We start from the raw sequence: 25,600 nt of genomic DNA, 5'->3' as shown, positions 1-25,600 counted from the left end.
TCCATGATTCTGTTATAGACATTTTTGCTGCCCAAAATCGCCGGATAGAGCTGCGTTACCTACAATATGTGATATCTGCAGATGTACGGCGAGGATTGATTTGTGTACGTTTAAATATGTATGCTTCTATTCAATCTTTAATACCCGTACATTGTTTTTATCCATGTTTCTGCAAACTAGTGTGCTAACACGTTATTAAGGCCACGCGCCGCCACTACCGACCTCCTCTTGTCAACACTTGTTCTTTTCCGACCGCGAAGGTATTATATTCCAGAGTCCTAGGGAGTCTTCCATTTCCATGCCCTTCGTGGCCTTTATCTTTCATTGGCCGATCGATACCTCCATTTTTCGAAGTGTCGGATCCCTTCCCTTTTTTTTCTTATATAGATGATGATTGCCTAGTTGTACTGCCTCTTAAAACAATAATCACAACAAGCACGATGACATCACGTGATTTGTTTGTACAATATTCCTTTGATGAGCCTTTGAATGGTGAAACTTTCACATCGACAGTGGAGAATGAAAGGGTTACAACTAAAAAATTTGCATGTTTGAGATTTTACCATTAATGAATAGGTTATTTGGACCTGTACGACCTCAAAAACTCTTAGAACTACAAATATAAAGTATTCATGCCAGGATGAACGTATTTTCTGACATTAATTGCTTTACTTATTTAGAAAGGGTTTCATTTTTCAGTAGCGTAGACAGGATTTCAGTTGGGGGGGGGGGTTAGTATGGTAGGTCTTCTTCCAGAATTTTATTTTGGTGGATGTCAAAATTTGCAGAGAGTGTAAGTGGTATGAATAACATAATGAGTGAACGAATGTCCTTGACTCCTAGTAAGAGTGGTGGATTTGTGCGGATTCCGGAAGCTAATAGTAATATACATTACGCATAAAATGTTTAATAAAAGTTTGTTTGTTTGTTTGTTTGTTTGTCCAACCCTTGTCCCGTTTCTCTACGGGGTCGGGTATGAGGTGAGACGAATCGGTCGTGGCGGGTTTTTATGACCGGATGCCCTTCCTGAATCAACCTCATCAGAGGAGTTAATGAGATGAAATGAATGACGTGATATATGATTCTAGGAAGGGACGCCATCAACAGCTTCATATGCCCTCACTCCATATGAGTACTGCGGAGAGGTTTGGAATTTAATCCAGGCTTTTGGCACTCAGTCTAGTGATTATAAATTGTATACTACCACCTCCCCTCCCCTACCCTGCCGGCCAACATTCTGATTGTGAAAATTTTTTCATCCAAAGGGAAACGGAACCCTAACCGGCTAACCTCGGTGCCACACCGTTTAGACTTCAACGCCTTAACGATTATGGGCCATCAGGCGAGCTAAAATGAAAAAAAAGTACTTTCGTTAAACTCCTGGGGTGTCTGGACTCCTTGGACACATCCCCCCCACACACACACACACCTCTGGACATGTCCTTGTCTTCCCAAATACTAGTTCTTAACAGACGCCGGAGCGTCGGAACTTTGTCCAGCAAGAAATTTTTTAACGTGCCAGAAACCAACGACACACAGCTGTTGCCATTACAACACGCATTTAAAGGGCCACCGAACCAAGCTGGGATTTGAACCTGCGAACTCGGACTCAGAAGGACAGCGACTCAAACAACTGAGCCACATGAAAAGGAGGCGTTTGTACTTATTATTATAAATAGGTACAGGTATTATTTTTACGGAAGTTTTATGAAGAGCATTTATTAAGACGTACATTTTTCAACTGTCCTAAATGCAAGAGAACGGACGGAAGCTAAAGAGCCTTGCTGGGATGTTTACTTTTAGGTCTCATTATTTTAGAATTTTACTTAAAGCTTCGTGCATTCAATTTCCCACACTGACAGAGTTATGAAAGGCATGGCAGGCGGAAGAAAGAGCCTTGCCAGTGGGTGCAATAAAGTTGGTCTTGAGTCTCCCACAATCGAAATGTCTATGACCCGAACAGTAGTAACCTTCAAGAAACCTAGTACCATCCTTTTTTAAAACACGAATTAAAATAAAATTCTACTTCCTCACAAAGAAGTCCCTCTGTAGGTGGGGCAGTAGAATAACACCCACGGTATTTCCTGCCTGCCGTAAGAGGCGACTAAAAGGGCCCCACGGGCTCTAAACTTTGGAGCGTGGGTAGGCGACCACGGGGCCCTTAGCTGAGTCCTGACATTGCTTCCACTTACTTGCGCCAGCCTCCTAACTTTCATCTATCCTATCCGACCTCCCTTGGTTAACTCTTGTTCTTTTCCGACCCCAACGCTATTAGGTTTCCGAGGGCTAGGGAGTATTTCGTTTTCACGCCCTTCGTGGCCCTTGTCTTCCTTTGGCCGATATCTTCATTTTCGAAGTGTCGGATCCCTTCAATTTTTCCCTCTGATTAGTGTTATATAGAGGATGGTTACCTATAATAGTTGTACTTCCCCTTAGAACAATAATCACCACCACCACCACCACCACACAGAGAAGAATGATATTATTAATTTAATGATCAGTTTCAATAATGCAATCAGTTTATGTTAATAGTACAGGAACTATGATGTAGTTCGTTGGATATACAGTAATTACATCGTAACAATCAAAACCTTCAATATCTATTGATGACCTACCCCGCACTCGGTAGGAGCAGTTTTCTTTTCATATGCCCATCCCCAGGAAAAGCCGTATCCACGCTACTGGCCTGGACTTGTCCCACCCACTGAAATTATTTTCTGCGTACGCCACTGCATCTACTCACCATGTAAGGTACAAGGTAAGCCCGAAGAATGGTTGGATACTCGAACTACACAACCATAAATGACGCATTTATAGTTCTAACGAAAAGTAAGCAAGCTTAAGTTCGTGGGATTTTGAATCTTATAAGCATTAGCGACGGGATCTACGGTTTAGAGTAGAATCCGATTCAATAGAACGTGACTTCCCATTTCAAAAAATGTTGCATGCATCGACTGCGATTGAAGCCTCGGCCGTCTTGATGAGAAGACAGGACCACTGGAACTGAGCTCTCATGCCCTCCAATTACAAAATACTTACCCGCACTTTTGATGCTGCTATTTGAGGTTCCAATCAGTCCCCTGGTATTTGACAAACAGACAGGCCTACCTATAGAACTTACGCATGCATCCGCGATCATGTCTTGCTACTACATGCTAGTGCTGCTGTTAGAATAAAATACATTCTCATCACTCTCCGAGGTTGTACATAGTTTTGGCTTCTTTATGACAAAATGGCCCATCTTCAAAAAGTCACATATGGCACAAAATGAGGAACTCACAATTCTGTCAGAGTCTTCCTAACACTCCAACTTAAATACAGCACGTCTCTCAACTACAGTACAACCCGACAATCGCGACCACGCTGTGCCAGGGTCCCTTGGACATTACAGGAACCGAGGTATAAAAGCTGACACGATGTTGTAAGCTTGCAACTGCTTCTGGTCGTGGACCCCGTAATCTCGGTGGCCAGGTTCCGGCCCCCTACAGATTAATATCTTCCTAATTGCCTTTCTCCTCATCCCCTGACATTTGTCAACAGCGGTTATATTCCCAATACTGAGGCCTCTACAGGGGAATATCTCCGCGCATCACAATCCCAAGTGCTTTTATTTTATTTTATTTTATTTTATTTTATTTTATTTTATTTTATTTTATTTTATTTTATTTTATTTTATTTTTCAAGCTCCTTCAAGTAGTAAGTACAGACGTGGAGCATTATGTATGGTCCTGCTGAGCTTTGCTAGCAGATTATTTGTCGCTACGTTAATTTTAACATTTCAGCGTAAGTTCTTAATTTGTTCATACTAAACGTAAAACAATGGCTGATTCTTTTGGGGGGGGGCGGGGTCCCCTCCCTGGCTACACCACTGTCATTTTGGGTTGCAACTCTTTTCCAGATTATAAAAAATCAGGTAAGAACTATGTACACACAAATGTTCATAAAAATGTGTAACAAGTGTATTTTTGAGAGGCAATGACGTAAACTACTAAAACTTCAAACTCTTCTCCTGAAAAATCATGGATTTTGAATCGTAACCCTTTCGTTCTTGGCCATCGATATTAGCATTTTTCCGCGGTTCACACGCATGGAAAATAATTTCGTGGTCAGTGGCGTAACTTTAGGACCTGCAACGCCCGGGACTTTAGGAGGCCTGCACAGACGTCCGCCGAAATAAATAAGTAACTTCACCCGAACGTCATTCTGCACATGAAATGTGATATCACGATACTTTCGTTGAAAGGATTGAAAAAATGTACATTCCGTAAGTAGACGAATTATCAGGTGGTTGTATCTAGCTGCAGTTATTAACACTGTATTGACTCTAGCACAGACATCTCTCATATAACACAAAACGATGTTAAAAATAATGTCTACTTGGCAACCTCCATAGCTTATTACAAAGCTGTTACTGTTTCTTCCACGAAATTATCATTTTCGAAAACAGAATGTATAAATAACTATCGAAGAAATGGTATGATCCAATATAGACTCGGTGAACTCAGCCTACTCAACATCGAACATGATGTCACTGAAATCATCAATAACTCTTTCATCCTAGAAAACACGTCACATGGTCTAGTTTCATTAGACTTGGGGATGAGTACAGTGCCATTTTAAAAATTTAAAAACAAAAAATACAGTATTTATTAATGTTTCATTTCAATCGCTACATAATATTCAATTTTTAAAACAAATCCATTGATAAGTTTCGTAATCTTACAACATATAGGATATAGTTATATTGACGTTTGTAATCTTACAGTACAGGATATAGCTGTATTGAAGTTTGTCATCTTACGGTACAGGATATAGTTGTATTGAAATTTGTCATCTTACGGTACAGGATATAGCTCTATTGAAGTTTGTTCTCTTACAGTACACGATATAGTTGTATTAAAGTTTGTAATCTTACAGTACACGATATAGTTGTATTCAAGTTTGTAATCTTACAGTACAGTATCTAGTTGTATTCAAGTTTATAATCTTACAGTACAGGATATAGTTGTACTGAAGTTTGTAATCTAACAGTACAGTATCTAGTTGTAGTCAAGTTTGTAATCTTACTGTAGAGGATATAGTTGTATTGCAGTTTGTCATCTTACAGTACACGATATAGTAGTATTGAAGTTTGTAATCTTACAGTACACGATATAGTTGTATTCAAGTTCGTAATCTTACAGTACAGGATATAGCTCTATTGAAGTTTGTAATCTTACAGTACAAGATATAGTTGTACTGAAGTTTGTAATCTTACAGTACAGGACATAGTTGTACTGAAGTTTGTAATCTTACAGTACACGATACAGTTGTATTCAAGTTTGTAACATTACAGTACAGGATATAGCTCTATTGAAGTTTGTAATCTTACAGTACAGGACATAGTTGTACTGAAGTTTGTAATGTTACAGTACAGGATATAGCTCTATTGAAGTTTGTAATCTTACAATACAGGATATAGTTCTATTACAGTTTGTAATCTTACAGTACAGGATATAGTTGTACTGAAATTTGTAATCTTACAGTACACGATATAGTTGTACTGAAGTTTGTAATCTTACAGTACAAGATATAGTTGTACTGAAGTTTGTAATCTTACAGTACAGGATATAGCTCTATTGAAGTTTGTAATCTTACAGTACACGATATAGTTGTACTGCAGTTTGTAATCTTACAGTACACTTTATAGTTGTACTGCAGTTTGTAATCTTACAGTACACGATGTAGTTGTACTGAAGTTTGTAATATTACAGTACACGATATAGTTGTACTGCAGTTTGTAATCTTACAGTACACGATATAGTTGTACTGCAGTTTGTAATCTTACAGTACAGGATATAGTTATACTGCAGTTTGTAATCTTACAGTACAACATATAGTTGTACTGCAGTTTGTAATCATACAGTACACGATATAGTTGTACTGAAGTTTGTAATCATACAGTACACGATATAGTTGTACTGAAGTTTGTAATCTTACAGTACACGATATAGTTCTACTGCAGTTTGTAATCTTACAGTACACGATATAGTTGTACTGCAGTTTGTAATCTTACAGTACACGATATAGTTGTACTGAAGTTTGTAATCTTACAGTACAGGATATAGTTGTATTGCAGTTCGTAATCTTACAGTACAGGATAGAGTTGTACTGAAGTTTGTAATCTTACAGTACACGATATAGTTGTACTGAAGTTTGTAATCTTACAGTACACGATATAGTTGTATTGCAGTTTCTAATCTTACAGTACAGGATATAGTTGTACTGAAGTTTGTAATCTTACAGTACACGATATAGTTGTACAGAAGTTTGTAATCTTACAGTACAGGATATAGCTGTACTGAAGTTTGTAATCTTACAGTACAGTATCTAGTTGTAGTCAAGTTTGTAATCTTAGAGTAGAGGATATAGTTGTATTGCAGTTTGTCATCTTACAGTACACGATATAGTTGTATTGAAGTTTGTAATGTTACAGTACACGATATAGTTGTATTCAAGTTTGCAATCTTACAGTACAGGATATAGCTCTATTGAAGTTTGTAATCTTACAGTACACGATATAGTCGTATTGAAGTTTGTAATCTTACAGTACACGATATAGTTGTACTGAAGTTTGTAATCTTACAGTACAGGATATAGTTGTACTGAAGTTTGTAATCTTACAGTACAGGATATAGTTGTACTGAAGTTTGTAATGTTACAGTACACGATATAGTTGTATTCGAGTTTGTAACCTTACAGTACAGGATATAGCTCTATTGAAGTTTGTAATCTTACAGTACAGGATATAGTTGTACTGAAGTTTGTAATCTTACAGTACACGATATAGTTGTATTCAAGTTTGTAACCTTACAGTACAGGATATAGCCCTATTGAAGTTTGTAATCTTACAGTACGCGATATAGTTGTACTGAAGTTTGTAATCTTACAGTACACGATATAGTTGTACTGAAGTTTGTAATCTTACAGTACAGTATCTAGTTGTATTCAAGTTTATAATCTTACAGTACAGGATATAGTTGTACTGAAGTTTGTAATCTTACAGTACACGATATAGTTGTATTCAAGTTTGTAACCTTACAGTACAGGATATAGCTCTATTGAAGTTTGTAATCTTACAGTACACGATATAGTTGTACTGAAGTTTGTAATCTTACAGTACACGATATAGTTGTACTGAAGTTTGTAATCTTACAGTACAGTATCTAGTTGTATTCAAGTTTATAATCTTACAGTACAGGATATAGTTGTACTGAAGTTTGTAATCTTACAGTACACGATATAGTTGTACTGACGTTTGTAATGTTACAGTACAGAATATAGTTGTACTGAAGTTTGTAATCTTACAGTACAGGATATAGTTGTACTGAAGTTTGTAATCTTACAGTACACGATATAGTTGTACTGAAGTTTGTAATCTTACAGTACACGATATAGTTGTACTGAAGTTTGTAATCTTACAGTACAGGATATAGTTGTATTGCAGTTTGTAATCTTACAGTACACGATATAGTTGTACTGAAGTTTGTAATCTTACAGTACACGATATAGTTGTACTGAAGTTTGTAATCTTACAGTACAGGATATAGCTCTATTGAAGTTTGTAATCTTAGAGTACAGGATGTAGTTGTACTGAAGTTTGTAATCTTACAGTACACGATATAGTTGTACTGAAGTTTGTAATCATACAGTACACGATATAGTTGTACTGAAGTTTGTAATCTTACAGTACACGATATAGTTCTACTGCAGTTTGTAATCTTACAGTACACGATATAGTTGTACTGCAGTTTGTAATCTTACAGTACACGATATAGTTGTACTGAAGTTTGTAATCTTACAGTACAGGATATAGTTGTATTGCAGTTCGTAATCTTACAGTACAGGATATAGTTGTACTGAAGTTTGTAATCTTACAGTACAGGATATAGTTGTATTGCAGTTCGTACTCTTACAGTACAGGATATAGTTGTACTGAAGTTTGTAATCTTACAGTACACGATATAGTTGTACTGAAGTTTGTAATCTTACAGTACACGATATAGTTGTATTGCAGTTTGTAATCTTACAGTACAGGATATAGTTGTACTGAAGTTTGTAATCTTACAGTACACGATATAGTTGTACTGAAGTTTGTAATCTTACAGTACAGGATATAGTTGTACTGAAGTTTGTAATCTTACAGTACAGTATCTAGTTGTAGTCATGTTTATAATCTTACAGTAGAGGATATAGTTGTATTGCAGTTTGTCATCTTACAGTACACGATATAGTTGTATTGAAGTTTGTAATGTTACAGTACACGATATAGTTGTATTCAAGTTTGCAATCTTACAGTACAGGATATAGCTCTATTGAAGTTTGTAATCTTACAGTACACGATATAGTTGTATTGAAGTTTGTAATCTTACAGTACAGGATATAGTTGTACTGAAGTTTGTAATCTTACAGTACAGGATATAGTTGTACTGAAGTTTGTAATGTTACAGTACACGATATAGTTGTATTCAAGTTTGTAACCTTACAGTACAGGATATAGCTCTATTGAAGTTTGTAATCTTACAGTACAGGATATAGTTGTACTGAAGTTTGTAATCTTACAGTACACGATATAGTTGTATTCAAGTTTGTAACCTTACAGTACAGGATATAGCCCTATTGAAGTTTGTAATCTTACAGTACGCGATATAGTTGTACTGAAGTTTGTAATCTTACAGTACACGGTATAGTTGTACTGAAGTTTGTAATCTTACAGTACAGTATCTAGTTGTATTCAAGTTTATAATCTTACAGTACAGGATATAGTTGTACTGAAGTTTGTAATCTTACAGTACACGATATAGTTGTATTCAAGTTTGTAACCTTACAGTACAGGATATAGCTCTATTGAAGTTTGTAATCTTACAGTACACGATATAGTTGTACTGAAGTTTGTAATCTTACAGTACACGATATAGTTGTACTGAAGTTTGTAATCTTACAGTACAGTATCTAGTTGTATTCAAGTTTATAATCTTACAGTACAGGATATAGTTGTACTGAAGTTTGTAATCTTACAGTACACGATATAGTTGTACTGACGTTTGTAATGTTGCAGTACAGAATATAGTTGTACTGAAGTTTGTAATGTTACAGTACAGAATATAGTTGTACTGAAGTTTGTAATCTTACAGTACACGATATAGTTGTACTGAAGTTTGTAATCTTACAGTACAGGATATAGTTGTATTGCAGTTTGTAATCTTACAGTACACGATATAGTTGTACTGAAGTTTGTAATCTTACAGTACACGATATAGTTGTACTGAAGTTTGTAATCTTACAGTACAGGATATAGCTCTATTGAAGTTTGTAATCTTACAGTACAGGATGTAGTTGTACTGAAGTTTGTAATCTTACAGTACAGGATATAGTTGTACTGAAGTTTGTAATCTTACAGTACACGATATAGTTATACTGAAGTTTGTAATCTTACAGTACAGTATCTAGTTGTAGTCAAGTTTGTAATCTTACAGTACAGGATATAGTTGTATTGCGGTTTGTCATCTTACAGTACACGATATAGTTGTATTGAAGTTTGTAATCTTACAGTACACGATATAGTTGTATTCAAGTTTGTAATCTTACAGTACAGGATATAGTTGTACTGAAGTTTGTAATCTTACAGTACACGATATAGTTGTATTCAAGTTTGTAACCTTACAGTACAGGATATAGTTGTATTGAAGTTTGTAATCTTACAGTACAGGATATAGTTGTATTGCAGTTTTGTTATCACACAGTATACAGGGTTTAGTTGCATTGCAGTTTTGCTTGTATCTGCTGCAGTAAAATATATGTCTTATATTGCACATTTTCTTTGAGGAGGCCAATTATTTTCTGCAGGCGGGTCCGTGTATTATTCGTTACGCCTCTAGCTACGGCTGTTTAACTGAACTGGTGAATAAAGGCAAACCCCTACTCAGTTTACGTGAGGACAATGGAGGACCTATCTGGCGGTGAAAAAGCGGCTCCGGTCTAGAAAACTAAGATAACGGCCGAGATGATTCGTCGCCTGGGCCATGTGTTACCTCTGCAGGCCTTCGAGCTGAGCAGCGGTCACTTGACGGGCCAATGTCCAATAAGTTAGTGCTCCGTGGGGGTGAGAATGCTATTTGATCTGTGAAAACAGGGATATACGCCAAATATGGTTATATTATTCAACCTACTTCTACTGCATACATTCTTATAGACCCCTCCCGAAGTTTAGTAGTATTTATTTTGCACGGGTTCTGCGGCCACCAACACCACAACAGGCCTCCCGGGAGAGGCCTCCACCACCCGGAATGTGCTGACTAAGAGTACATGCTTAACCACTGATTATCTTAATAGGGCGGTTGGGTAAAAGTGCGCTCTTAACCTCACATGATCTTACGATGGATACGTGTTCAGGATTAATCTCACAGAACCCAGGTTCGACCGCAGGCTTAAGGGCGTTAACCTTACAGTCCCAATTTCGATGGCGAAATTTGCAAGCTTACCGTAACATCCAACGTGATTATGGCTAAGAGGGCAAGCTTAACCAAACAAGCATGACGTGTCCAGACATAACCTCACAGATCCCGAGTTCAACCCCAGCCCTAAGGATGTTAACAGCACAGACCCTACTTCAAAGCCTAAGAGTACAAGCTTTTGCATAAGAGACTGAAAGTTCAACACACGGGGTAACCGCATAGGAGTGGGAGCTTATCCTAACAGACTTCAAGTTCGATACCCGATCTAACTGCAGGTCTAACGTTACGCTGACCACGCGTTAACCTAACCTAAACCTAATCTCCCTGGCTCACCGCATAAGAGTGTAAGCTTAACCTAACAGACTTCAAGTTCGATACCCAAGCTGACTGCATAAAACTGCAGGCCTAATATTACGCTGTCCATGCGTTAACCTAACTTAACCTCCCGGAACTTGGAGCTGAACTTGGAACAAGATGGCGGATATAAGGCTTAATACGCATGATTTGCTCGTAAGGGCGTAACATTGGAAAGCGACTTAAGGGAGTTTGGAGCTGAACTTGGAACAAGATGGCGGGTATAAGGCTTAATACGTATGCTTTATTCATAGGGTCGTAGTGTCGGAAGGTGACTTCGGTGGCTCTGAGCTGAATTAGGAACAAGATGGCGGCTGCACATGGGACTAGGGAGATGGTGTAAGACTTAATACATGTACTTTATTCATAGGGGGCGTGTCATTTCGGGGCATATTTGGGGCTCGAACCTGAACCTAACCTCCCAGGATAACCGCAAAAGAGTGTAAGCTTAACTTAACATAGTTTAAGTTCGATACCCGGACTAACCGATTAAAAATTCAGACTTAACCTTACGTTTACCAGGCGTAAACCTAATCGGTTGCCCTTTCCCTACACCCTAGCTAATTGTGCAGGCTTAACTTCAGGCCGACCAAGCATTAACCAAACCGGAAGCCCTTCCCTACACCAGCGTAGCGGCTACACGTTGAACTAATAGGAATAGGGAGATGGTGTAAGACATGCACTTTATTCATAGGGGCATAATATTGGGAAGCAACTTTGAGGCTCGAAGTTAAGCGACTGCGGAGTCCAATAAGCTAGCGTGTGAGCTGAAGCGTAACGCGCTACTGGTTTTTAGTGTTTGGAACACTGAATTTTTGATTTTAACATTTCGTGCTTATAGATTTGAACTCTAGAGACTTATAGTAGCTTACAATATTGTTGACATCACCTAGCGATTAAAACTTTGCGTTCAGAACCGAAAAAAATATTCGCACTACACATGACAGGGAATGGAACCCAGGGCTCTTCCCTTTGGACTGCTGAGTATCATGCTAAGTAAATAATTGTACTTTAAAATAAAAAACACCCAACCTTCGAGAAAAATCACCGACCCCACGCTAACAAGTCAAGATGATACATGGTCCAGGCATCACCTCCTAGAAAACAAGGACTGGCAACACGAATGAGAGCAGCTGATGACGTTAGTCCGCGTGGGACCATGCGAGTAACTCAGCTTGGTGCCGCTTGTTGTATTAGGACGCGTTTCCCTGTTAAGTGTGTTTTTCATCGATTATATTAATCTTAATCGAATCTTGTGTGTTAACACTAGCTTAATATTCCTATTAGTGTAAGTTCAGTCAAAGGTGTTAGTACTTATAAATTGTTAATATTAATAAATTGTGTTTAAAGTGCCGGCATGGCCGCCACGTGGGGTTAGAAATGAGTTCATTTTTAATACTGTGTTGCTGTGAATTGCGATCACTGTTTTTCAAATTATGAATAACGATGCCTCAGAAATGCAGTGTTCAAAATTGTAAGGGCAATTATCGCACTGGCCCTAAAGTGAGTGTTTTCTCGTTTCCAACTGACGACTCGGAGAAAGCGAAGTGGTTAAGAGCTATTCGCCGAGATGATTTCGTTCCTTCCAAAAATGCAAAGGTAAGTCTTAGTTATTAGTGTATTATATCTGATTTTAATCATTCAATGACTTAAGTTATGGAATGGTCCTTGAAATGGAGTCCTGTGTCAACTCATGAGGTTGACTGGACGACCAGCATGTATGATGAAAGAAATGGGAAATTATTGACTGCACCTTTATCTAATCCAAGGCCTGTGAAAGGTTTGTGGATAGGTCTCTAATATCTTTGCTATTTATGAATGAAATAGTAGATTTTTCGGGGTGATTCATATCTTACTGTATTGAATTTACCAGTTATTACATTTCGTTTGGGATGTGCTGGGTATTCACATTATTTTATAGAATTACTGTTGTGGGTATAGTGATATTCTGGCAAAAGTAAGGCATGTAAGGTATTGGCTAAGTATTCTTATTGTGCTGGACCCTTAACTGCAAGTGAGGCAGTCCTATTTATTATATCGCATGAGGGAATATACCTCTTAGTGTGGGTTAATATTTTTAGTTCAGGCTATACAGGAATGTTATTGTGTTTATTACAATTATGTTAGGTTCTATATACTTATTGTGAATTACATTCACTCAATGATTTTCTCTGTCTCCTTGTGTGCTATTCATTTTGTATCAAAATCAACCAAATATATCTAAGACATGACATACTGTAGTCCTGTGAAGAAAGTGGTGCCATGAATTAATAGATGAGTGCATTTATAATCTAGGTTAATGCATTCTAATTTGGTCTAAACGTTTTATGAGCTGTTCCTTCTCAGTTTCCAAACTGCCTAGAGTACTTATCTGATACCACATCTGCCCACCGAGAAGCTCCAGATGATAGGTGTTGTCGAGTAGACAATGAAAGTTTGGCCAAGGCTCTTGCTCAAGGTTTAGAGACCTATTAAGATCATGGCAGCACTGTTTCTTTCAAGAACCTCTATGAATTCCACTGAAAGGGAATGTGTAAAATTTGAATTCAGGGTTAATCACTGTAAGTCCCTTCAGTAGTAAACATTCTTGTTTGAGTAATTGTGAGTTCAATTATGAATTTCCTCTTCCAGCATTATAACCTATTCACACTCTGGTTAGGAATTTTCTCTTGGAGAAAGTACTCCTTCCAGCTTTTGTTATTGCATGTAATGAAAGTAACATGTATCTGTGAAAAATTGGGGATTAATTACTTAATTGATCTCATGTGTGTCATATCTAAACAATGCAGCTAGTTCATAAAGCATGAAATGAGTAGTTCAATGTGTGTTCTGCTACATTTTTATTAATGTAATGGCAGGGATGCAAGTTCTTAATGTGGTTTCTTAGGATTTTAACAATTACTGTTCATAGAGATTTCCTTTTATATTTTCTTATATCATGTTCACCTCATGTCCATTTCAATTTTAAGCAACCTGGTGAAGTTAAATCGAAAACAATTTCAGAAAGTTTCTGGGTGAAGGTCAGTCCAAATTTTATCAGAATTGGCATGCTACTTTTCAAATTTAAGTTCATATATTTTAATAAGTTGTTTTATTTCCACTTTAATTTCAATTTTCCCCCTGTTCTGGTTATTCGAATCAGGGTCCAAAATAATAACAGTACATTTATATATACTAGGGAATGCGAATATAATTTTGATGACTTGATGAACAAACTATTGTTGGCATGTACTGTAATAATTCTCTTTGCATAACAGCCAAATTTTGTGAGCTCTTCATCGCCTTAATTTATGTTAGGCTTCTATTGTAAAAAAAATATGTTTACCTGTTTTCATGGTCGACAACACTGAGCATTACAACTTCTATGTTCCTGGACTGCTACTAATATACTGCAAGTAAGGCATATTATTACAACTTGTATGTTCCTGGACTGCTACTAATATACTGTAAGTAAAGTAGTTTATATACAACTTGTATGTTCCTGGACTGCTACTAATATACTGCAAGTAAGGTTGTTTATATACAACTTCTATGTTCCTGGACTGCTACTAATATACTGTAAGTAAAGTAGTTTATATACAACTTGTATGTTCCTGGACTGCTACTAATATACTGCAAGTAAGGCATATTATTACAACTTGTATGTTCCTGGACTGCTACTAATATACTGTAAGTAAAGTAGTTTATATACAACTTGTATGTTCCTGGACTGCTACTAATATACTGTAAGTAAGGTTGTTTATATACAACTTGTATGTTCCTGGACTGCTACTAATATACTGTAAGTAAAGTAGTTTATATACAACTTGTATGTTCCTGGACTGCTACTAATATACTGTAAGTAAAGTAGTTTATATACAACTTGTATGTTCCTGGACTGCTACTAATATACTGCAAGTAAGGTTGCTTATATACAACTTGTATGTTCCTGGACTGCTACTAATATACTGTAAGTAGTTTATATACAACTTGTATGTTCCTAGACTGCTACTAATATACTGTAAGTAAAGTAGTTTATATACAACTTGTATGTTCCTGGACTGCTACTAATATACTGTAAGTAAAGTAGTTTATATACAACTTGTATGTTCCTGGACTGCTACTAATATACTGTAAGTAAAGTAGTTTATATACAACTTGTATGTTCCTAGACTGCTACTAATATACTGTAAGTAAGGTTGTTTATATACAACTTGTATGTTCCTGGACTGCTACTAATATACTGCAAGTAAAGTTGTTTATATACAACTTGTATGTTCCTGGACTGCTACTAATATACTGCAAGTAAGGTTGTTTATATACAACTTGTATGTTCCTGGACTGCTACTAATATACTGTAAGTAAAGTAGTTTATATACAACTTGTATGTTCCTGGACTGCTACTAATATACTGTAAGTAAAGTAGTTTATATACAACTTGTATGTTCCTGGACTGCTACTAATATACTGTAAGTAAAGTAGTTTATATACAACTTGTATGTTCCTGGACTGCTACTAATATACTGTAAGTAAAGTAGTTTATATACAACTTGTATGTTCCTGGACTGCTACTAATATACTGTAAGTAAAGTAGTTTATATACAACTTGTATGTTCCTAGACTGCTACTAATATACTGTAAGTAAGGTTGTTTATATACAACTTGTATGTTCCTGGACTGCTACTAATATACTGCAAGTAAGGTTGTTTATATACAACTTGTATGTTCCTGGACTGCTACTAATATACTGCAAGTAAGGCATATTATTACAACTTGTATGTTCCTGGACTGCTACTAATATACTGCAAGTAAGGTTGTTTATATACAACTTGTATGTTCCTGGACTGCTACTAATATACTGCAAGTAAGGCATATTATTACAACTTGTATGTTCCTGGACTGCTACTAATATACTGTAAGTAAAGTAGTTTATATACAACTTGTATGTTCCTGGACTGCTACTAATATACTGTAAGTAAAGTAGTTTATATACAACTTGTATGTTCCTGGACTGCTACTAATATACTGCAAGTAAAGTTGTTTATATACAACTTGTATGTTCCTGGACTGCTACTAATATACTGTAAGTAAGGTAGTTTATATACAACTTGTATGTTCCTGGACTGCTACTAATATACTGTAAGTAAAGTAGTTTATATACAACTTGTATGTTCCTGGACTGCTACTAATATACTGCAAGTAAAGTTGTTTATATACAACTTGTATGTTCCTGGACTGCTACTAATATACTGTAAGTAAGGTAGTTTATATACAACTTGTATGTTCCTGGACTGCTACTAATATACTGTAAGTAAGGTTGTTTATATACAACTTGTATGTTCCTGGACTGCTACTAATATACTGTAAGTAAGGTAGTTTATATACAACTTGTATGTTCCTGGACTGTTACTAATATACTGTAAGTAAGGTTGTTTATATACAACTTGTATGTTCCTGGACTGCTACTAATATACTGCAAGTAAGGTTGTTTATATGTTATTATTTTTATTTAATAGCTTTTGTTGTACTTACATATTGTTTTTTATATTTTACCTTTCATCATCAAGTTCAGTTTTCTAAAAGGAACTGATCATTTTTGACTCTTAAATATACGAAAGAAAGTGTCATATAGGCATATTATTAAAGTTGTTCAGTATTAAGACTCTTTAAAAACTGAATTATATTCTTTTTTTGCATTTGTAATTGTTCTTCCTAATTATTACGGTATATTACTAATTTCGCTTCCGATATGCGTACATATTCGTAGAATGTAGTTTAACAGCGTATTTTTCAATCATCAAGGAATTAGCTTCATCTACTATCCACTCGCACTGCGAGAGCTCACGCTGGGCCCACGAGCGTGACGTCACGAATCGTATTGCCAGGCCTTGTTCTCTAGGAGGTGCTGGTCCAGTGGCATTTTGGAGCTGAGCTTGGCATAAGATGGCGGGCTGCTGCACATAGGACTAGGGAGGTGGCGCAAGGCTTAATACCTATGCTTTATTCATAGGGGCGTAACGTTGGAAGGCATCCTCAGGGCGCTAGGAACTGAACTTGGAATTTTGAACAAAATAGGCATCTGATGCGTAACGCGGTGGTGGGTTCTGGGTGTTTGGAACACTGAATTTTTGATTGTAACATTTCAAGCATAATTATTGTTAGTACTAACAGTGTTTAAAATGCATAAATAGATAAACAAAAGATGTCATAATTTAAGTGGGCTAATTTTTCACACTGAAGTTATACTTAACAATGGTTTACAGTAACAATTACGACGGCAGAATACACCCATGTGCTATACGGCTGTTGATAAATAGGTTCTCAGAGAAAAACTTATTCTACGTCAATGATTGGGCTGGGGTGTTTATAGGAAACCGAAACAATGATTTTACTCTCCCACAAAATACACTGACTGACAGTGACAATGCAACACCAAGGAGGAGTGGTTCGAAAGGGATGAAAGTTGGGGAAAAAACAGAGACGGCACGGATGAATAATTGATGTTTATTTCAAACCGATATGCAGGTTACACAATGCGCACGGCATCGACTCAGTAGGATGTAGGACCACCGCGAGCGGCGATGCACCCAGAAACACGTCGAGGTACAGAGTCAATAAGAGTGCGGATGGTGTCCTGAGGGATGGTTCTCCATTCTCTGTCAACCATTTGCCACAGTTGGTCGTCCGTACGAGGCTGGGGCAGAGTTTGCAAACGGCGTCCAATGAGATCCCACACGTGTTCGATTGGTGAGAGATCCGGAGAGTACGCTGGCCACGGAAGCATCTGTACACCTCGTAGAGCCTGTTGGGAGATGCGAGCAGTGTGTGGGCGGGCATTATCCTGCTGAAACAGAGCATTGGGCAGCCCCTGAAGGTACGGGAGTGCCACCGGCCGCAGCACATGCTGCACGTAGCGGTGGGCATTTAACGTGCCTTGAATACGCACTACAGGTGACGTGGAATCATACGCAATAGCGCCCCAAACCATGATGCCGCGTTGTCTAGCGGTAGGGCGCTCCACAGTTACTGCCGGATTTGACCTTTCTCCACGCCGACGCCACACTCGTCTGCGGTGACTATCACTGACAGAACAGAAGCGTGACTCATCGGAGAACACCACGTTCCGCCATTCCCTCATCCAAGTCGCTCTAGCCCGGCACCATGCCAGGCGTGCACGTCTATGCTGTGGAGTCAATGGTAGTCTTCTGAGTGGACGCCGGGAGTGCAGCCTCCTTCAACCAATCGACGGGAAATTGTTCTGGTCGATATTGGAACAGCCAGGGTGTCTTGCACATGCTGAAGAATGGCGGTTGACGTGGCGTGCGGGGCTGCCACCGCTTGGCGGCGGATGCGCCGATCCTCGCGTGCTGACGTCACTCGGGCTGCGCCTGGACCCCTCGCACGTGCCACATGTCCCTGCGCCAACCATCTTCGCCACAGGCGCTGCACCGTGGACACATCCCTATGGGTATCGGCTGCGATTTGACGAAGCGACCAACCTGCCCTTCTCAGTCCGATCACCATACCCCTCGTAAAGTCGTCTGTCTGCTGGAAATGCCTCCGTTGACGGCGGCCTGGCAATCTTAGCTATACACGTGTCCTGTGGCACACGACAACACGTTCTACAATGACTGTCGGCTGAGAAATCACGGTACGAAGTGGGCCATTCGCCAACGCCGTGTCCCATTTATCGTTCGCTACGTGCGCAGCACAGCGGCGCATTTCACATCATGAGCATACCTCAGTGACGTCAGTCTACCCTGCAATTGGCATAAAGTTCTGACCACTCCTTCTTGGTGTTGCATTTGCTCTGTCAGTCAGTGTATACAGGACCAACCTGACTGGAAATCGACTCACCTTGATGGAAATCCACTTTTAAACTTTTTTCTCATGTGAACTTTTTCGATAGGAGGATTAATAAGGAAGGTATCATTAACAGACGGTTTTGTAGGCTACGTCCAGCGGACATATCCTAAAAGGTGTACGTGGAGCAGATTCTTTATCTATGCAAATAAAATCGTAACGACCGTGTGTCTGTACATTGACTATTTTGGCGATATTTTCGTTCAGTTATCCGTTTCAGGTGTAATAATGATCATCTACATACTTGTTAGCTTTGGTGTCTGTTTGTCAGTTTGTCTGAGTTCTTATAACTTGAAAACTCCTGGATATATTTCTAACTTTATGGAAATCTACATTTCTTAATGAAAATCAATTCCTAAAACTTTTTTTGGATGTGATATCATTTCAATACGAGTATAAATAAGGGAAATATCATTAATCGAAGGTTTTTCGGTCTCAGCGGACTCAGCTCAAAAACGTGCGCGTGTAAAGCATATTTCTTATAACTGGAAAACTAGATATTTCATCCAAAGTTCATATTTAGTATACACCTGTTCAAAGGTAGGTTTTAATGTCCATAGCACTTCAAATTCCTGGAAATAAATGGGGCTTTACACGGAACCGAAACAGTGATTTTTACTCTCGCACAAAATACACAAGACCAACCTGAATGGAAATCTGCCAACCTTGTCTGTCTGTCTGTCTGTCTGTCTGTCTGTCTGTCTGTCTGTCTGTCTGTCTGTTAGGTCATCAGCCCAGAGACTGGTTGGATCCTCAAATAGCATCACCAAAGGCTATGCAGTTATAGGGAAACCACAAAAACCAATGGCAGTACCAAAATGAGGCGTACTAGGCAAGATGAGGAGTGAGGTAGTTTGCCATTGCTTTCCTCACTGGGCCAGACAGTGCTACTGTAGCACAACTAACCCTATGAGCAACACCTTTCATGACACTCAGACACACTGGTTGTGCTCTGAATGTCATTACTCAGCACCACCCATACCCCAGCAGCTTCCATATTGTCACAGCCATGGATGAGACTGGGACTTCAGTGGAAGCTACACTTTGCTCTGGCCTGTGCCAAGAGATGGATGCAAAAGTACTGTAACCATCAAGAAATGACAGCACTGGCAACCTTAAATGACATTTATTTCTAAACATGTTTCTCATGTGTACCTATTCGTTAGAAGGATTACTGAGGGAAATAACATTAACGGACCGTTTTACATACTGTGTCCCAGCGGACATAGATTAAAAGGTTCTGCACTTGAAGCATATTTCTTATCTATATAAATAAAATCGTAACGACAATGTGTCTGTACATAGAACATTTTGGTAAAATTTTCCTACAGTTGACCGTTCCAGGTGTAATAATGCCCATCTGCATATTTTTTTAGATTTGATGTCTTTGCCTGTTTGTCTGAGTTCTTACAACTTTAAAATTACTGGATATATTTCTACCAAACTTCAAATTTATAATCCATCTGTCCTTGTGGGCCAATATTTTTTCTACATCCCTGAAACGACTGAGGTTTATAGGAAGATCGAGACAGTGATTTTACTCTCCCACAATAGTGGAAATCTATCAGCCTTAATGGAAATCAATTTCTAAAACGTTTTACTCATGTGCACCTTTTCGATAGACGGATTAATAAGGGAGATATAATTAACGGATTGTTTTTCAGTCTAAGTCCCAGCGAAATTAGCCCGAAAGCCGGTGCAATTTGAAATTCAGGATTGCGTTATCAGGTGCATATGACATCAAGGAATAATTTGGAGTTAGCATTTATAGAAAGATTATTCCCAATATATACTTTTTAAACTTGGTCTGTCAAAAGACTGTATGCAACGTACGTTTAAGAATGTGTTATTTCCGTTATTTTATGCCGTAAATGTATTTCTCGTGGAATGGTAAATAATGAAGGTACTCACGAAATTTTGGATTTTTAATCCAAGTCCCGTGGAACACTTGGGAGGGGCATATGGAAAGAAAACTACTCCTACCGAGTGCGGGGACGGGTCTTCAATAGATATTGATGGTTTTGATTGTTACGATGTAATTACTGTATATCCAGCAAACTAAATTATAGTTCCTGTACTATTAACATAAACTGATTGCATTATTGAAACTGATCATTAAATTAATATCATCATTCTTCTTTCGGTTCTGAACACAAAGTTTTTATCTCAAGTGATGTCAATAATATTGTAATAAGCTTCTATAAGTCTCTAGAGTTCAAATCTAAAAGCACGAAATATTAAAATAAAAAAATCAGTGTTCCAAACACTAAAAACCAATAGTGCGTTACGGATCAGTTGACACGCTAGCGTATTGGACTCCGCAGTCGCTTAGCTTCGAGCCTCAAAGATGCTTCCCAACATTACGCCCCCTGTGAATAAAGTACATGTATTAAGTCTTACACCATCTCCCTAGTCCTATTCAACGTGTAGCCGCTAAGCTAGTGTAGGGAAGGGCTATCGGTTAGATTTATGCCTGGTCAGCGTGAGGTTAAACCTGCACAATTATCTATGGTGTAGAGAAGGGCAACCGGTTAGGTTTACGCCTGGTCAGCGTACGGTTAACCCTGAACTTTTATACGATTAGTCCGCGTATCGAACTTAAATGCTGTTAAGTTAAGCTTGCATTCTTTTGCGGTTAGCCTGGGAGGTTCGAGCCTCAAGGATGCTTCCCAAATGTTACGCCCCCTATGAATAAAGTACATGTATTAAGCCTTGCACCATCTCCCTAGTCCCATGTGCAGCCGCCATCTTGTTCCTAATTCAGCTCTGAGCCACCGAAGTCACCTTCTGACATTCCACCCCTCTGAATAAAGCATACGTATTAAGCCTTATAGCCGCCATCTTGTTCCAAGTACAGCTCCAAGCTCCCTTAAGTCGCTTTACAATGTTACACCCCTATGAATAAAGCATACGCATTAAGCCTTTGAGCCACCATCTTGTCCCAAGTTTGGGTATCGAGCTGGAAATCTTTTAGGTTAAGCTTACACTCGTATGCGGTTAGCCTGGGAGCTTAGATTTAGGTTAGGTTAACGCGTGCTCAGCGTAACGTTAGACCTGCAGTTAGCCCGCGAATCGAACGTGAAGTCTGTTAGGTTAAGCTTCCACTCTTATGCAGTTAGCCCGTTTGTTGAACTTTGAGTCTCTTAGGTTAAAGCTTGTACTCTTACGCTTCGATCTAGGGTCTGTACGGTTAACGCCCTTAGGCCTGGGGTCAAACCCGAGATCTGTGAGATTAAGTCTAGACTCGTCATGCCTGTTAGGTTAAGCTTGCCCTCTTAGCCATAATCACGTTGGTTGTTAGGGTAAGCTTGCACTTTTTGGCATCGAACTTGGGTCTGTAAGGTTAAGGCCTTTAAGCCTGGGGTCGAACCTGGGTTCTGTGAGGTTAAGTCTGAACATGTAGCAAGCGTAGGTTATGTTAGGTTAAGAGCGCGCTTTTAGCCAACCGCCTTGTTAGATCATGTGAGGTTAAGCATGTACTCTTAGTCAGCACATTCCGTGTGGTGGAGGCCTCTCCCGGGGGGCCTGTAGTGGTAGTGGCCGCAGAATCCGTGAAAAATAACTACTTTCAGTAGGTTATATTACGTTGCAAAACTTTCTGCAGAATGATGGGATAACAGTTCTCGCTAGTGAAGTATTCCATTTTAAACCCAAGTAATGTTTAACATGTGGTTTACTCACCGGTAATATTATGTGGGACACAACCGGGACAGCAGCCGCAGACAGTGACGTTGTTCTGTACAACTTGATCATCTTCACATTTGATGTCTGCGATGCACTGACTAGGATCCACACAGGGCTTCTCACATACACTAATATCACCATTATCCTCGTACCACACAGAGTGGCTGTTGCCACTAGCAGCACACAGCAACAAGAACGACAAAAGTAACTCCACGATACCTTCCATATCGGCGAATAAAACTCCCTTTCAAATTGCCGTCAGAAACCGTTGTGTTGATAAGATTGTTCATCTGTGACGTTATAACGTTATCTCCGTATATATCGTTGGTGTGTGATGGAGATGACATATTGACAGGCGAATTTATCAGTGCCATTGATTAGATAGAGTTGTACTTCCTACCATAGCGTTTACAAGAGGAACATTAATATACATCCTACCTCATTGTACACAGAATACCTTTGGTAAAAACACCAAAAACACCGAAATATTTGTACCGTATTCCTTTCCTACGTGAGTAACAGCTCAGTGGGTACTCACTTTGTGGGTGAGGGCGGTAGAACAACATCCTCGGTATCCCCTGCCTGTTATAAGAGGTGACTAAAAGGGGTAGTAGAGGCTCTTAGTTGGGAGCGTGGGTTGGCGACTACGGGGCCCTCAGCTGAGGCCTGGCATTGCTTCTACTTATTTGTGTCAGGCTTTTCAATTTCATCTATCCTATCTGGCCTCTCTTGATCAACTCTTGTTCTTTTACGACCCCGACAGTATTAGAGCACTGAGGCCTAGGGAGTCTTTCATTTTCACGCCCTTCGTGGCCCTTGTCTTCCTTTGACCGATACCTTCATTTTTCGAAATGTCGGATCCTTTCAATATTTTCTCTCTGATTAGTGTTATAGAGAGGATGGTTGCCAAGTTCTACTTCCTCCACCACCACCACCACCACCACCACCACCACCACAGCCGCCACCACCTCCACCATTACATCAGTTGGTACTGCGGATGCCTTTGGGAAATGGGAGCGGGGATGGGGGGGGGGGGGATCGTGACAGCTGTAGTTATAAAGTGCAAAGTAAACGGATTATCAACCTTTCATAATACTAAGTACATCAATTAGAAGAAATGCGACCCTAAGAAGACGAAGGTATCTGCTCAATAATGGCCTGTGGGGGGAGGGTGGCGGTAAATACGTCCTCTGTAGCCCTGCCTGCCGTAAGGGCGACTAAAAGGGTCCCCAGGTGATCTCAACCACGCTTAGTCAACTCTTGTTCTTTTCCGACCCCAACGCTGTTAAGTTCTGAGGGCTAGGGAATCTTTCATTTTCACGCCCTTCGTGGCCCTTGTTTTTCTTTGGACGATACCTTCATATTTCGAAGTGTCGGATCCTATTTTTTCCTCTCTGATTAGTGTTACATAGAGGATGGTTGCCTAGTCGTACTTCCTCTTAAAACAATAATCACCACCACCAGCAGCAACATCACCACGACCACCACGACCACCACCATCACCACCACCACCACCACCACCACCACCAGGGTTGGTGATACAAGGCCTTTAGCTGACTCTGGCATTTCTTCTACCTGTCGTTGTCAGGCACCTATCCGACATCCCTTGATCGACTCGTCTTCTTCTCCAACCCTGACGATATTAGGTGCTGTCCTCAGAGCACCGGTGTTCGATTTCTAGTACTGCCAGATATTTAAGAATTGCAGGAGGTGGGCGAGCGATGTGTTGTTAAAAAGGTACATGCAGCTCACCTCCAGTGGGATCGTATCTGAAATAAACTAAAGCACCTCGAGGAATACGAGGACGTGAGTTTACTACAGTCGAACATCGATATGTCGAATTTTCAGTATCTCGAAATAAATTAAATTTCGCGGCCGTTTGACCTATTCTTCACGTGTATTTATTTCTCTATTACTCTAAATTCGGTTGCACGAATTTCTCGATTTCTCGAAGCAAACATTTCCTCCCTTGAAGCAAAAAATACCCTATTACTCGAATTTTGTGCAACATTAACTGTGCAATACGGCATTTGTGGTTTGTGAGGAGCAGTTGACAAGTTAGAGTGATGCTGGGCGCTAATATGACGGGAACGGAAACACTATAAGTTTTAGTGATCAGAAAATAACCGAAGCCTTGCTGCTTCTCGGGAACGAAATAATTATCGGTCACGTTCGAAAGTAACCCCCCGAAGTCGCGGACGACAAACTCCATTTACGAATCTGGGTTGCGTGGTTTTGACGAGAAGTTTCAACGTGAAGGGAGGAAAGGTTAACAGTTAACAGAAGAGTCTAACAGGTTTTATCCAAATGTGTTAACGGAGGTATGTTTCTTGTTTAACTACGGCATGTACTGTGTGCTGTCTTCTAAAAAGTTACTACAAGAAGTGTTATAATTAAAGTGATCCCGTAAAACAGAGTTTGTTTGTATGTTTTTCAGTACTATTAAAAATATCAATACAGGCCTGTAGACACTGTGTTATAAATGCTCAAAAACGGTTTTCTCTATATCTCGAAATTTCGATAACTCGAAATAAAATTTAGCTCCCGAGGTGATTCGAGATATCGAGATTCCACTGTATTTTTAATTCAGAAGATGTGTATTTCCTATTAACACAATATTTTCCACCACCATCTGCATGGGTGTGGTAGAATACATCTAGGTTATCACCTGGCTGGCCTAAGAAACTATTAAAAGGGGGGTCAATCACTTTCAACTTGGGAGCGTGGGTTGGCAACCACCGTTCCTCTAGCTGAGTCTGATATTGCTTCCACTTGCGTCAGGTTCCTCACTTTCATTTTTTCCTATCCGACCGGGCCGCTTTCTCTGGCGCTGTGCCGCGACGAACGACATTATGTGCATATTTCCTCTAATAATAAGAAAATAAAGTAGAGGATTAGCAGATAAGACAACAGGCCTTGTACAAATTGCTTTGTTGAATAATTCCTCTTTTTTTTAAATTGTAATATGAAATAAAAATGTAGGCTAATGTTTTCTCCGCAAAGTGACTATATCTTGATTATAATCTTTTCCTGCAGCTTCATTTTGAGGAATGTAGATTGCAGTAAAGAGAGCTGATAGAAGGAGGCTGCTAAAATGGAATGTCATTTCTATACTCTTCGACAATATTAATCCCCCGAAATCTTTCTCGTGTGCGAAGAAGGCCCCGAAGGAAAGAGGACTGCCTTCAATGCCTGTATATAAAAGTGTTTGCCAATATATTGTATTG

The 25,600-nt window shown here is 39.2% G+C and overlaps 1 protein-coding gene across 1 annotated transcript in view; it reads right to left on the bottom strand.

Annotated features, from left to right (window-relative positions):
* The window catches only part of LOC136874689 (uncharacterized), a 226,509-nt gene extending 203,861 nt beyond the window's left edge, over positions 1-22,648 (bottom strand). Inside the window, exon 1 of the mRNA XM_067148328.2 lies at positions 22,371-22,648. Coding sequence (XP_067004429.2) covers positions 22,371-22,599 — 229 coding nt within the window. The 5' untranslated portion in view covers positions 22,600-22,648. The remainder of the gene's footprint in view (positions 1-22,370) is intronic.
* Between the last annotated feature and the right edge of the window lie 2,952 nt (positions 22,649-25,600).

Source organism: Anabrus simplex, chromosome 5 (assembly GCF_040414725.1).
Source record: "Anabrus simplex isolate iqAnaSimp1 chromosome 5, ASM4041472v1, whole genome shotgun sequence".
In the NCBI taxonomy this organism is placed as follows: domain Eukaryota; kingdom Metazoa; phylum Arthropoda; class Insecta; order Orthoptera; family Tettigoniidae; genus Anabrus; species Anabrus simplex.
The sequence above is the reverse complement of the archived record's forward strand: the minus strand, read 5'-3'. Positions and strand labels throughout refer to the sequence as shown.